At 32.4% G+C, this 16,463-nt stretch overlaps 1 protein-coding gene across 1 annotated transcript in view; it reads right to left on the reverse strand.

Annotated features, from left to right (window-relative positions):
- Positions 1 to 16,463, reverse strand: part of LOC118193249 (platelet-activating factor acetylhydrolase-like) — a 41,161-nt gene that overhangs the window by 9,084 nt on the left and 15,614 nt on the right. Inside the window, exons 4-5 of the mRNA XM_035364302.2 lie at positions 14,093 to 14,348; positions 2,843 to 3,048 (exon numbers count right to left, since the gene is read on the reverse strand). Coding sequence (XP_035220193.1) covers positions 2,843 to 3,048; positions 14,093 to 14,348 — 462 coding nt within the window. The remainder of the gene's footprint in view (positions 1 to 2,842; positions 3,049 to 14,092; positions 14,349 to 16,463) is intronic.

Consider the following 16,463-nt stretch of genomic DNA (forward strand, 5'->3'; position numbering starts at 1 on the left):
ATTTTATTTGAAACCTCAAGATTTGTCTTTGTCCAATAATGCAAAATAAAACTATGCACATCTTTGCATATTTTAAGAATCCAGATGGATGGTAATTTGAAGCTTAAAATGAAGTCCATATCTAAGTAATGGTGATGTAGGGTAATCTTGTATATAATGTACCCATATTTGACTATTTATGATAACCTACAATGTGAAAATTTCAAAAAGAACTTTTATATATCAAAAATAGTAAACACCCTTGAATATAAAACTTTACAGAATCTTATTACTTTAAATTCAAACACAGCAACAACAGAAAAAAAAGGGGAAAATGTAGGCATATTAGGTATTGCCAGACCTCCTAAGCTTTCTACCCAATTTGGAATTCCAAGGGAGAACACGTCAGGGGTGGTCCAAGGGCCTCCCATCCATCTTCCCTTACCACCAACTTCTCAAAATGATTTTAGTTCATCATGTATTTTAAATGGCCCCTTGCACACAGACACTATACACTTACAAACATCTAAGCTTTCTTCAGGATTTGAACCTCGACCCTTCAGGCTCATTGTGACATTTCACAACGCTGTAACATACATCGAGAATATTTTAGACTAAATAAGAAATTTTTATTAAAAACTAAATGATGGCCAGTCCAGATATTTTATGATATATAATCTTGCTGAAATAATTTCAAGCAGGAAAGTAATCCACACATTATTCAGATGCTCAAAGGCCAGCATTAACATCAGCAACCTATTGATTCCATATTCACATGACAGCGGTTGGATGTTGACCAGTGCAATGGATGATTATCATGGAACGATAATCCACACTCTGGATAGGCCACGATCTTGCCTCTATCGCATTTCGACAGTTGTTAGTAAGCATTTCTTCTTATTATTCGAGACATAACATGATATTCTAAGCAAACTCCAACCTTACAAAGTGCTTTCTGAATGAGAAATCTACAACACAACTTTTCTTTTATGCAATGCTTCAGATGTTATTTCTCCCATCTGTGTCATCTAAATGGGCTGAAATACTAATCATTAGCATATCTCAACCTCTTCCTCCTTTCATTCGATTTTGATGTTCTTTAGATTATTCTTTTCTGGTGTTGCAATTTTAATGGCCAGTGTATTTGGTACTTGCGTATTAATGCAGGCACCTTGGTAGAAGTTGTCAAATTTTCAGAATGCACCAAACTCTGACAACTATGCACATAACATGCTTTTGTCAACCATGCTCATATTAATCCTTTCAGTCAAGCAACACCACCATTTTTGTATGCGTTCTTTTTCCTTTATTCCAAGTTTCAAGTCGACATTTATATACAAATCATGATATTTTTTGCCTTAAACTTAGTTTCAAACTATCAGTTTGTGGAATTGCCAAAAGTGGAAGAACCTAGTTAAGTAAGTAGGGAAGCAAGCATTTTGGACAAGACAGCATAAACAGCGCAGAGTTGATTGCAGGGTAGAAGCTAGGAAAAGGAATGACATAGTTGTTTTGCAAAGAGTATTTATACTAAGTAGATGCAGAAAGTACTCAAAGCTGTGGCTAATTGTAGTTTTAGTTACCTTTTTCAAGCAGCATTATGTAACATGGAAAAATCTGGAATTTGGGAGAAAGGATGAATTTAGGGGAAGAGCATAAAATACTTTATTTTGAATATTTTATATAGTAATTTAATTTTATGGATTTAGAAAAATTTGCTTAGATTTTACCAAAACTGGAAATTTTCCTTTTTCCAGTAATTTTAGTAAAAATGAAAGTCTACATCAAGAGTAAAAACTTTTAACTGATTTTTTTTTATATTTTAACTTGTAGAAATATATAGTCATCTTTATGCAATAATGTACAGTTCTTTCTTGTGAGAGGAAAAAGTATTCTCACTAGATTCTCTATCTCTTTTCACACCTAAAAAATAGACTAAGAGGCCAAATATAGAATAGCTTGAACTAATTTTCAACAACACTGAAAAGGGCAAGGACATTTAATTTGGTGATGTGGAGAAAAGCTTCAGTTCTTTGAAATCTTAAAGAAACTATGGCTAGCTATACAACCACTCTTAGACAAGATGAAGATGAGCACTATTCGAGTATCTTTTATTTAATGTTAAAAATGAAAATGAAAATTAGTTCAAATACTTAGGCACAAAACAAAAATTTTTGAAAGTGAGTTCTATTAACTTGATAATTTTATCTTCTTATATTGCTTATATACACAAACTGATGAAAAAATTATAATTACTTATTGCAGTCATGCCATGTATAGCATTCATTGCCTGCCAATGACTATGCATTAATTGAGAGAGGTTTTCTGCATTTATACAAAGTTGAGTAATAAAAAGGAAAAATCCCATTTATACAACTACTTAAATTATACAAAAACATACCTAATTATTAATCATCAAGCTAATTCAGCATTTTCAGTAAAAAAAAAAAAAAAAAAAGCACTCACTATTTACACTGAAGGAATTCAATGTGCTGAATGAGAATGGAAACAATTTGTTGTACTGAATTAGTTATATCAGTCTAATATGCATTTCATGAATATATTCAATACAGATTGCTATTAACATGTAGACAACAATCAAAACTGAAAAATTTCCTAAATATTGAATAATGCAAAATACTTTTACACTACCAATACTACATTTTTTTAAATTAAATAAGCTACTATTTCTCTATTGTTTATTACTAATTTTATATGTTACATTTTTATAAATCAATTTACTTCTGCTTTCAAAATGAGATTACAAAAATGGCTTCAGTACTTCCAGAAACTTTTGATAAAAGTTATTAACAAAACAAAAGCTTAAAAAAATTGGAAAAAATTATGAACATAATTAAAGTACCTGAAACGAACTTCAGTAGCTAGGCAAAGAATTCCTGTAGCTCCGCCAAATGAATGACCAATAAAAAAAGACTTAGTTAGATCAAGTTGGTTCTTAAACATTCTTGAATCGAAATTTTGATCCACAACATTTGCGACAAATCTACCAAGATTTAAATTTTCTAACAAATCTAAAACTTCACTGCATTCTTTAGAACGATACCTTACCTAAATTAAAATACATAAAAAGCAATTATTGTATTGAAATGCTTTTAAAAAAGAAAATATTATATAGTCAATATGATGCATTATTATAAGTTTATAAATAAAACCACGCTTGAAGAAGTAATAAAGATAAAAAGTGTTATATATATTACACTTTTCTTAAAAAAAAAAAAAAAAAAAAAATTGCTCAAAAAACTAAAATATTCAAAGCCTCTCACTATATGTACATTTAATAAAAATAAAAAATCTTAATAACACAAAAAAATTTTAATACTCACTATAATGCACATACATTTACATTGCATAATTGATTACACTTTAATGTAATTTAATTAACTTGATTAGGAAATGATTACCAATAACATGCAATTAACCTGTCTACAACAAGAAAACTTCAGCCCATATAAAATGCAAGATGATAGCATATAGAAATTTATATTTCCATGTGATTCCAAGACTTTTTCAGACAAAATGCTTGAAAAAACATGCAACAAATAACTGTGGGTTATTTTAATATTTTCGAGATCAAGTAAATAGTATTCTTTCAATTACGATGACTATTAGTTTACCAGAACATACGTTAATCATAAAACTATTTTACAAAAATGTGGGAAATGCTGTAGTGACTCTTCGTGAATTTTAAAATCATCAAAAGCACCAAGGATCAGTATCTTCACAATATGTAATAAACATGATATCTTGATTTGGGAAAATCTGGATCATTATGCAGTGTTGGTGAGGGTGAAAATCCTTCAGTACAGAAGTCATTTCAGAGGTAGCAATGACTGTTCTCAAGCCGCCACTGACGAATGATCATCATTTTAGTAGTGCACCTGCAGTGTCATGACAATTATGATATCATATGGAACAAAATGGAAGCTACTGAGAAAAACATACACTTTTTTCTGTTCAAGATCAGCCACAACCAGTGTCTGCTTGTTATCGACACTGGCAGTCACTTATTTTTTGCACTGGCTTTTCTTGCCCAAAAGGAAGTTGATGACTGAGCTGAAAGGATGATGAAGTTGATGGCAAAGGAGCATTTTCTGGAGTAACAAAGTACATTTTTTTCTTAATAGAACTGTGAACACCTAGAACTGCAGCATTTGGGCCATGGAAAGTTTACATGCTTTCTATATTATTTCACTACACTCGTCTAAAGTTACCATCTGACATGGATTCACTTCCCAGTTTACCCTTGGACCACTCTTCTGTAATGAAAATTACAATAATGGCACTGTAACATGCTTTTTAACAACTGTCAAATATCATGACGACATGTTTAACAGTTTCATCTTACCTCAACTTCGGTGGCAACAGAGTTTTGCGCCTACCACCTTTATGCAGGATGGTGAACCTCTGCATAATGGACACTGTGAGCAGATGTTTTGCAGCAACATTTTATCGATGACAGGGTGATTAGCCATTCATTTTCCATTCCTTGGCTGGCCCACTCACGTGATCTCAATTTGTGTGATTTTTGGTTAAGGGACTTGTTTTGTATTAGCTGAGAAATGCTTGGCGCCAAAGCGGAATCTTGGTTAATGGTGCATGCGCCGCCGGAATTGGCACTGAAATGTATTCTGTGAGAAACTTGATTTGTGTGGTACATTAGAAGTTGCAATTTATATGTTACGCTGTAAGATGAAACCTAGCGCCAGAGTGTCGCTATGGAAAATAAATGTATTGAAACTGTGTAATGTGTGTGGAGTTATTTTATTATGATATATAGCTATCAACGGGAACTAGAATAAGTCAATTCAAGTTTTGTGGCCGATCAGAGCCGGAACAGCTAATGAAGTTTATGAGACTGTGATATTACTTTTGGTTTGTAAATAGAAGAATTACTTAGGATACTTCCAGATTGAAGTTCTGTAGAAAGAAAATGGTAAGTACCCTCCTTCTTTTTGAAGTTGATTGTACCTTTTTGAAGCTCTTTATTTGTTTTTTGACTTTTGCTAATTAAAATGTCACTAAAGGAGGTATTAGCGAAAAAACGTACATTGAAAACACAGTTAACAAAATTAAAACAAAAGGTTGTAGACGAAAATGTCCAAGGAATTGACTTAAAAGTACTAAAGAATAAATTTAAAGTGTTTGAGACAGAAATAAATTCTAATTTCGATTCTTTGTTCGGGTTATGTACGGAAGAAAGTATTGATGCTGACGTAAAAGAGAAAGAAGAGATTGACGATATTCTCTTAGATGTAGAAGTTGAATTAAATCGTAAATTAGCTAAACTTTCCAAAGAAATTAAATCGGAGACTTCGGTTTGCACGAATACTGAGAACAACGTTAAATTACCGAAAATTACTTTGCCAACGTTTTCGGGTAACTTACATAAGTGGCTTTCATTTAAAGATATCTTTTTAGCCAGTGTTGATTCAAATCCTAATTTAACAGATGCAGTCAAATTACAGTACTTAAAATCTGCGCTAAGAGGAGATGCTTATCGTATTGTGCAGTCAATATCCATAGTTGACTCTAATTATAAATTAGCCTTTTCATTACTATAAGAAAGGTTCTCTAATCACCGTGAACAAGTGTATGCTCATCTGAGACGATTTATGAATATGCATCCTATACAAAATGAATCTGCGTCAGCAATATTAAACTTAATTGACATTACAAATGAATGCATGAGATCATTAGAAGTTTTAAATCAGAGTGTTAACGGTTTTTCTTCCAATGTATTTGCATACATTTTAGGGCAAAAATTAGATCCTAACACCAAAATATGGTGGGAAAGAAAATTAGAGAAAGAGAATTTGCCTAATTTAACAGATCTTATAGAATTTCTTAAAGATCATGCAAGAACTCTCAATGCTTCAAAGAGTGTGACTAACACAAAAAATGTTACTCAGAGTTTCCGCTGTCGTTTCTAATGCAAATGAAAAACATATGCAAAATTCGTGTAGGTTATGTAATTTGAGCAATCACAAGCTTTTTATTTGTCTTAAATTTTAGAAATTAAGTGTAAAAGAAAGGGTAGAATTTGTGAAAAAACAGAATTTATGTTTTTGTTGTTTTAATTTGCACAGTGTGAGAAATTGCCGTTCTAATTACTTGTGCAAGAAGTGTAAGAAAAAACATAGCTTTCTCTCGTGTTATCAAAATGAAAATAATTCCGTTGGCACCACAGTAGAAAGAGCAGACACTTGACCAGGAGCTGGGTGATCAAAACAGCAATTCGTTAAATGTACATGCACTTGCATTTCATGCTAAAACTCAAAACGAAACCTTTACAGCTGCTATGGGTACTAACAGTGGGAAAAACGTGATTTTATCTACTGCCTTTGTATTCATTGAGACTAATGATGGAACTTTAATTAAGGTTAAAGCGTTATGTGATAGTGGAAGTATTTCTTGTTTTTGTACCACTGAATTAGCAGATATACTTATTTTAAAAAGAGAAAAGACAAATATTTTGGTTTGCAGTATATCAGGTATTTCAACTACAATAAAAAGAAAAGCAGTTGTCCTTATCTGTAATTAGGAACAAACGTATAAAAGGAAACTAGAGGTTTTGGTAATTTCAAAAATAGCAGGTTTAACTCCTGCAAAGTTTATTGATGTTAGTAACCTGTGATTCCTGACCACTGCGATTCCTGAGAAGGCGAATTTAGCGGATCCAGAATTTTATAAACCAGAGAAAGTAAACCTGTTGCTCGGCGCAGAAGTTTTTTATGATATGTTATGAGCTGGTAAAATCTATGTTCCTTATACAGGCTTGATATTACAAAATAGTGTGTTTGGATATATAGTTAGTGGAAATGTAAATAGAAATAATTTATCGTATTGAGGGTTAATAAATGATAATTCAGAGAGTGAATTGAAAATGTTTTTTGAACTAGAATCATTAGGAATTAAAGATGATCCTTATTGTCATGAGGAAGACAAAGCATTGGAAATATTTAATAAGACAGTTTGTTTTAAAGCTGGTCACTACAAGGTTACTTTACCTTGGAAAAGGGACTGGAGGCAATTAGCTGATAATTACCGAGTAGCGGAAAATAGATTAAAAACTCTTGCAAAGCGAATGAATTATGACAAAACACTCTTTTCTACATATAGTGAAATATTAGATTATCTCAAGCACGGTATCACTGAAAGAGTGTCAGATGGAAATATACCTATCGGTAAACCAGTATTTTACCTACCACACCAACTGGTATTTAGAGAAACCAGTGCTTCAACGAAGACTAGAATAGTGTTTGATGGCAGCTCACATGAGTTCGGGCAGCTATCACTGAACGATTGTCTATGGACAGGAACAAATTTAAATCTTAATATGCTCCATCTGCTAATTAATTTCCGATTAAATAAAGTTGCAATTTCAGCGGATGTAGAAAAAGCATTTTTGCAGATTGCTTTGGCAGAAAAGGATCAAGATGCAGTGCGATTCCTGTTTGTGGAAAACGCACAATTAAATGATCTAAAACTAACGACATATAATTCAAGCGTGTAAATTTTGGGATTAAGTCAAATCCGTTTTTGTTGGCTGCAACAATTAAAGAACACATTAGAAAATACCGAGATGAGCAGCCAGATGTATTTGAAATATTGAATTCTTGTGTTTATGTTGATGATTTTATTACTGGACAGGACAGTATAGATGAGGCTCTAAGCTTATCGCGTAAAGCTAAACAAATTATGAGTGCAGCAAATATGAACTTGCATAAATGGGTATCCAATGATCCTGAGCTGATGAGAAAATGGGAAAAAGCAGATTTTGAGATCCATCCACATAAAATCAATGACTCAAACGAGACACTTAAGATCTTGGGAATATCTTGGGATACTAACGAAGACAGTCTGAGCATAGACACAGACAGTTTGATGGAATTCCTTAAGAATAAGCATAATACGAAACGGTTCATCTTGAAAACTGCCGGGAAGATTTTTGATCCCTTTGGGTTAATAACTCCATTTACTGTTAGACTTAAATTCTTGCTACAAGAACTTTGGGTTCGAAAATTGACATGGGATGATGAACTACCTACAGATATGTGTCAAGAGTGAGCAAAGTAAAGCTGTGAGTGTCATCATCTAAGTAAAATTGCAGTTCCAAGATTCATTTTGAATCCCGAAGCCGATTCCATAGAGATCCATTGCTTTTCAGATGCCAGTCAGAGGGCGTACGGTACTGTTGTCTACATAAAACTGCGTAAGCAAGAAGAAATTTCTGAGAGTTTCGTCGCATCAAAATGTCGTGTTGCATCTGTGAAAAGAATTACGTTACCTCGTCTTGAATTACTTGGTGCATTACTAGCAGCTCGTTTAGGTTCTGGAGTGAAAAAATTGCTCGATCAAAAGAAATCCTCGAGAATATTTTATTGGACTGATGCCAAAATAGTGCTATGCTGGATTAAAGGTACCAGTACCAAATGGAAATCTTTCTTTGCCAACAGAGTTAACGAGATTAGGAAGTTAACACAGCTGACAGAGTGGTTCTATTGTTGAACAAAAGAGAACCCAGCAGATGTTATGACGCGTGGTGTTCAAATTGACTTTCTTGTGAACTGTTCCAAATGGTGGTCATGCTGTGACTTTCTAACATGCTCAGAGATTCCTCATCAGGACTTATCATTTGAGGTAGTTGAAGAAGTGTGTCCAATTGAACTTATAAAGGACAATGAACTGCATAACGATTCTAACTTAGTTTTAATTGCATGTAATGAACTAAACCTCTTTAATGATATTCTTAATTTGTCTTCTAATTATACTAAACTTATTCGTATTGTAAGTTTCATTTTCAGGTTTATCCATAATCTTAAGAACTCTCAGGTAAGGAAGTACGGAGTACTTACTTTAGAAGAGATAAAGAATGCTGAGGTGTATATTTTATTAGAGGCGGCCCAAAAAAGTGAGTTTCTAGAAGAAATAAATCAATTAAAAAGAGGTAAGTGTGTAAACCTCAAAATTACTAGTGTAGAGCTTAAAAAATTGCAAAAATTGGTTGAGTGTCCAGATGAGAATTTAGCGAGTTTTTATACCACTGAAGGTATAGAGTGGAAATTTATTCCTCCAAAGTCGCCAAATTTCGGCGGAATTTGGGAGGCCAGGGTTAAATCATTTAAGAGTCTTTTGAAGAGAGTTATTGGTAATCAATGTTTAACTTTAGAAGAATTTTTGACTGTTTTAACTGAAATTGAAGGAGTATTGAACTCAAGACCTCTAACTCCAATTTCAGCTGATTACAATAATTTTGAAACTTTGACCCCAGGTCACTTTTTGGTTGGTAGACCTATCACAACTCTAGCTGAGCCAGATTTATCCAACATAAATGAAAACAGACTTTCTAAATGGCAAAGAATCACTCAGTATACACAAAAAATTTGGAAATTATGGAAACGTGATTATCTTAATAATTTACAAGAACGTCACAAGTGGAAATTTTTAAAGGATAACGTTCAGTTGGGAACTCTTGTATTAATAAAAGAGGAAAATTTGCCTTCAACCAAATGGTTAATGGGGAGAATAGCTGAGGTTTTTCATGGTAGGGATAACAAAATAAGAGTAGTAACTGTAAGATTGCCTAATCAGCATTTGCTGAAACGAAATGTTCGAGATATATGTATACTTCCTGTAGAATGAAGGTTTATTTCTATTATAAACTGGTATTTGTTGTAATAATTTGAATGTATATTTTTCAATATTATGATTTGTTATTGTGAAGTAATTTATTGTATTGCCTTTATATTTACATTTATTGAAATAATAGTTTGAAATTATTAATTTCAACGCCGGGAGTGTTTTGTATTAGCTGAGAAATGCTTGGCACCAGAGCGGAATCTTGGCTAATGGCGCATGCGCCGCCGGAATTGGCACTGAAATGTATTCTGTGAGAAACTTGATTTGTGTGGTACATTAGAAGTTGCAATTTATATGTTACGCTGTAAGATGAAACCTAGCGCCAGAGTGTCGCTATGGAAAATAAATGTATTGAAACTGTGTAATGTGTGTGGAGTTATTTTATTATGATATGTAGCTATTGACGGGAAATAGAATAAGTCAATTCAGGGCTGTTTAAAGAGCATGGTTTATTGAGGAAATCTCGCGCTGACCAAAATTGGCAAAACCCAAAGAACTACATAATGTTGCATGTGCGAAATATCACTGGCAATTGGCTATTGAGCAAACTGTTTATTGCCTGTATATTTTACACTTTAACAAGGCCTACACTGAAAAACATGCTTTACTTTATTAAGTAGTCTGTATAGCTTGTTTGTATTTTGATGTAATGCACCTCCTAGTGGAAATTTTTCAGCTCATTTCAGTTGCTGTCATATTTGCTTTCTGCCCCCGATTATTTTCTGTTGGGATAGCAGAGAAAACAAGTGCACAGAAAAATACCACCAAAAATTTAAACGTTAGAACCTTAGATATTAGCTAATGTTACGAAAAATGCAAATAAAAAAAGTTAATTCATTAAATGCTGAATGAAGCTCAACTAAAAGATGCCATTTTTTATATCCAAACAAATATCTATATGTTAAGCTTTCATTGCACGCAGTGTCATAAAAACTGATTTATAAATTTAAAGAGTTACCGAATCCTTAAGCACTGCTTTTAATTTTGAACCATCTTGTAGTTAAAATTATATTAGTTTAAAAAAATGTATATCACCACAATTTTACATGTTTATTTAGTTATACAGTCAAAAGTCTTTAATACGGACATCCATAATCCGGAATGATCTATAATCCAGACCTCAAAGCTACAAACTTTCTGCGCATGCGTCAACTCATAATGCATTGATGCATGCGCGTAATATCTTTACACATGTGCATATGCGTTTACGCATGCACGTTTAATGTAGACAGTATAAGTTAAGCTAAAATTATCTAATTACCTATTTCAGTTAATGCTGCAGATTGCATTGTTCCTTAATCTTGTAATTGGATCTGGCTTATTATTTTTGTAGACTGTTAGAGCAATTTTAAGCTTGAACTTTTGATTATGTCAAAAAGAATTTCCGATTCTGAAGCTGCCAAAGGATCTACAAAGCAAAAGCATGTTTCAATGTCCATCAAACAAAAATTGGAATTGCTGCAAAAAAGGTATAAAGGCATATCCTTTGTTTCTCTAACCATTCCAAAATCTGCTTATCAATTTCACGCTGCTCTGCCGGGGGGGATGTAGCGGCACGCAATGGACTGGAAGTTGATCTGTGAGCACTACCTTTTTCTTCAGGGCTGATATTTTTATTTTATTCGGCTTATAATTCCTTACTATATGAAATTTTTCATCTCGATGTACACTGCCTTTGATATGATTTAAATAAAATTCCTCGTCATTATAAATATCACGAATACACATCAAACAGTTTTCTGGTCGCAATTTTCTAATTTCAACTATGCATAATGTATGCTTTACACATGCGTGCATTGAAAGAAATGTTTAATAAAGTAAACAAATAAATATTAAGCTTTTTTTTGTACATTTTGATATCCTTTAGATCATAATTGCTTTTTATTTCATAAATTACGGTTTCATATTTTTAATTTTATAATTTCTGCATGCCATCTTATCAGTTTTAAACTGATGATCTATAATCCGGAAAAACCGATAATATGGAATCAAAGTCCCTACGAGTCTGGATTAAAGACTTTTGACTGTATTAGTTTTAAAGAAATATACATCACCACAATTTTACATGTAGAAGGATTGGTTTACTTAATTACGGCAAAGACTCAAGGGCTATCTGCCTAAGGGAAGGGATGCCTTCATGGAGGACTTTATAAGGAAAACTGGCTCAAGTACACATTACACAAGGGAAAAATTATGGAAACGTCTATGCAGCCAGCCCATTTGTCGGATTTGAACCTTAGACCGAACTACCAGTGTTCAGAGACTTTACCGCTCGGGTGCTGATAAGCCTACATGTACAGGGAACTTGTATTAGCCATGGACCTTATAAGAAATAGAACAACCCAAATGGGTTTTCTCCATCGTCTGACACGTTCATTTCACAAATTAGAATTTCTCCATATTTTCATTTTTGAAACTGAGATCTATTTTTAAAAATTTTGTACATTTATCAAGCATAATTAGCGTTCCAAATAATTATAAAGGTATTGCATGCTTTCAGGGCTGGATATTTTTTAGCTTTTCCTATGCTGTATGGAAATTTGTAACTACTTCTATTAGAAAATAATATTTTAAATCTGAACTAATAGAAAATTTCAAACAAGCAATTTTCTTTTGCAATTTTTATGTTTTTTATTGGTGTAAATAAGTAAAAAATACTAAAATATTTTAAAACGAATTTTTGAGAGTTTTGTTTAAAATTATAAATTGTGCTGCTTTTTTTAAATTATAGATGAGTATTATAGCACAATTTCTATAAAGGAATTTTATTTCAATTATATTTCATAAAACATCATAGTGATAAACACTTTCGACTCCTTAATTTTTGTACATTTAATTCTAATATTAAAACTGTATTTAACCATAATAACTAATTATGCTTGTATTTTATAGTGATTATTTTTTAAATTTATTATTAGCTCTGCATAAGATTTTTTTTTATTTACTGTTAATTTAATTTATTAGCTCAAAACGGCATTTTGCGCTGTTTCACTATAAATGTCCTTGTCTCCTTGCAAATTGTTGTTACCAAATATTATCGTCCAGTATTATATTTAAAAAAATTAAATAATGAAGAATCTGCATGAATACATGTATGTTTCTCGCACTGCGACAAAAAAGACATTATCTAGAGCCATCAAATTTTGAATAATGTAATCCTCTACCCGAACATGGGCATCTGGACGGTCAAATTTCGAATTTGTTTTAATCTATTTCATATTTTGTAAAACTTTAACGAATTTTTGATTAACAAACTCAACGAGTTCAAAGCGAGCAATGGCAACACTGTACGGAAAATAACATTTTTATCTCCAGTGCGGAAATTCTAAAGATATGCTGTTTTTTAATGTATGTGGTTTACGGGCGAAGAACACGATATTCAATAAATATAGATAACACACAAAACGTTAAAAAAAAGCTCCTTTTGGTCGTAATATAAAATCTGAATGCTTCTAGATTTTATTTTATCTTTTTTCCCCCTTAATAAATAATCATTTTGTAATGATATGTTTGATGATTATTATAGTTTTGAAAATCACTGACTGAAAATGTTCATTAAATTTAAAAAAAAAAAAAAAAAAAAAAAATATCAGATCTTGTTTAATTTTACCTTATTTATTTCAAAGCATCACGTACTATCAATCTCATTTAATTTTACTTTATTTTTACGCAAAATTAAGTTCATAAATTTTGTGCTTACAGTTTTTAACGTTTTACCAAAGTAAAGATGTTTGTACAAGAATTACGCGTGAAAAAAATGCACGAAATGCTGTAAAAAGTGCTTTAATGAGATATATTAAATGATATTTGAAAAAAAAAAAAAAAAAAAAAAAAACGGTGACTTTCATAATCTCATCACTATACAATGTATCACATTTAATAATTAAAAGCAGTTATGTTATACAAACACCATGGGTTTCAATGTTAAAGTAAACCAGATCGTCCCTACTCTTTCTTGCGGACATGCCGGTGACGTTCGCCCCGCCCACTGGGTTAGTCTACCTCTTATAAGGTCCATGGTATTAGCCTATTCCAAAGGTGATTTGAGCTTTGAGTGGAAAGCCAGAGTTGTTCATACAGCATATTATATGAATTGTACCTCCTTTCTTTGAAACCTGGACATTACAAGAAATTTATCTAGTTGTTTCTGAAAGAAAAGTCATAAGAAATACCGTTCAGGAAAAGTTTAGCCAAAAGGAGAGTAGGGTGGAAGAGGGTTCTGAAGAAGGCGATAGTCCACCTGGACTAATAGAAGAATGCCTCCTTGTTTAATGGTGCTTCCATAATTTTGTATAACCCTGTATATATATATATAGGTGTTTAATTGTACACAAAATTTTAAATAACAGGAATATTTTTCATTCTTGAAATGAAAAATGTATGCAAAAAAATTTTCCACATCTAACGTTAAAAACTTATGATTATTTCATTTTATAAAACAAGAAATACTAACCTGCCGGCTACGTAGATTTGCTTTATTTTCCTTATTGGCAGGCTGATATAACATCCATTCATTAGCATGACAAAAGGGTCCAATATCCTGTACTGCAGAGCCTAAATCCCATTTACCATCTATAACATCATTCCATTCAAACTGCATAGGAACATCACACACATTATTGAGATCACAAAGAGCTGAACCTGGATTAGAACCACTGACTGACATCCTAGCTTGCTTTTTGTAGAAGCTAGCTGAAGCTGAATGATCTCTAAGTGAGATTAAATGCACAAAAGTGAAAAGATTTAGAAAAACATTAATGTATAACAACAACAACAACAAAAAAAAAAAAAAAAAAAGACACATTTGTTTTTAGACACATTTCCCAGTCAAATCTAATTAATTTCAGCTGTTCACATGTTCATAACTATAATATTTTCATAACCATGTTACAAATATAAAAGAAATATATATATATGATGATAATATAGTTCGCTGCTGATAACTTGATATTAGATAAGTGCTTGACTAGTGAACACACCAATTATTCTGCAGTCGCAAGTGGATTGAAGTTAGATCACTGAAATATTGATTACATGGTAGAAGATGACAGGAACTTTTGAAGAATTACAAAATCACTTGATAATCCAAGCACACCTTTATCACATGTTGATTATTTTATGGCATGGCATATCACAATGCGGACAATCTACAACCCACAATTTTCAATATGACATAATACATTTTAGCATAGGGAGCAAAAGAGAATGCAATGCTATTTATAAGCTTGGAAATTCTTTGTTTTTGTTATGGATAGCAACTGGGCAAAAGTTTACAGCAATGCGGTTACTGCAGAAAAATCACAGATTCCTTGAAGGGGTTGTGCTTTAATTAAAAATTAGTAATTTAAAGGTCTATTGTCAATTTGTTCAATTAAGTTTTAATTTGGGAATATATTTTTCTCATCATATTTTGATATCTTACATATCCCTCCCTTCAAAGTAAAAAAGGCTTCATGAAAGAAAGGTTTTTTGAAAAGAAAGCATTATTGTGTTAGCAAAGCAAGATAAATTTTGTAGAATATTTAGAATTTTCAATCAGAAAACAATAAATGGCTTCAAGATATAATTTAGAAGTAATAACAACTCTCTAAACTTTCTAAAATATAAGTTTGTAAAGTTCTTCAGGTAGCTGGAAGGTGACATAAGTGATTCTTGTAGTCTTGTTTAAAATTTTTCATGAAAAATAAGTATTTTTATCAATATAAAATCAAAATTTTTCTAGTATATAGTTATGAAATACAATATAATATAATAATAAACTTTGATTAAAATGGGCAGGTCCTCTACAAGCAAATCATTCTAACTTTTTGTTAATGTCTGTGGGTTAAGTTAGGTTAAGTTATTTAATTACAGCAAAGCCTCGAGGGCTGTCTGGCTAAGGGGAGGGATGCCTTCGTGGAGTACTTTCTAAGGGAAACTGGCTTGTATACATGTTACATATGGGGAAAGCCATGAAAATACCCATGCAGCTAGCCCGTTCGCGGCATTCGAACCTCGGACAGAACTACCAGTGTTCAGCGACTTTACTCCTCAGCTGTTGGTGGGCCTAATGCCTGTGTGATGCTTAAATACAAATGAGATTGAATGAAGCAAATGCTAACCTTATTAAGAAATTTTGAAAACTTTCAATTTAATCACAACTCGCAAGAAACACGTTATGCTTTTTCAGCAAAATCTAAATAAATTGAACAGAATGACCTGCAAAGTAAACAAGCCTTTGCTGCACGGTGCTTGACAGGAAAGACTAATGGTCAGAATTTGCAGACCTATAACAGATGTTCTACAGTTGGATCCACTACAAAATTATCAGTTTTCTACATGATACCAGATGTCTGCCAATCACAAGTTTGGTTCTATTTTGCATACCATTTCTCTTGCCCTTCTCTGTAGATTTTTCCATATTTTCCAAAGCTTATGGTTTTTAAGAAATTTTCACAGGAACTATGGATAATTTACAGTAGTTAGGTCTATGCTAATAGTTCTATAGGGTGAATAAAATAAAACTGGCCAGAAAATATAAGATTTACACAGAATTGACCCTTTTTGATGAACAGAACTTCGCATTACAGAAAATGCTAGAAATGGCCACCGTTGATGTCGATGCAGCACTTGCTCGATTTAACTGTGAAACACATGTCTGAGGGATAGCATTTAAAATATTCTGCTGTAGCTCTTCCAGTGTCTGAGGATTATTTGAGTACACTTGACCCTGCCATTTTCCCCAGTGTTGTGATGTTGTTAGACTTTGTTCCAGGCCTTCCATCACTTGATCAATGTTTCCTGGTGTTTGAAACCTTAGCGGGATAGTTATAGTTTTTATTCGC

Source organism: Stegodyphus dumicola, chromosome 6 (genome assembly GCF_044657685.1).
Source record: "Stegodyphus dumicola isolate Sdum_Otavi_A_Nest chromosome 6, ASM4465768v1".
NCBI lineage: Eukaryota > Metazoa > Arthropoda > Arachnida > Araneae > Eresidae > Stegodyphus > Stegodyphus dumicola.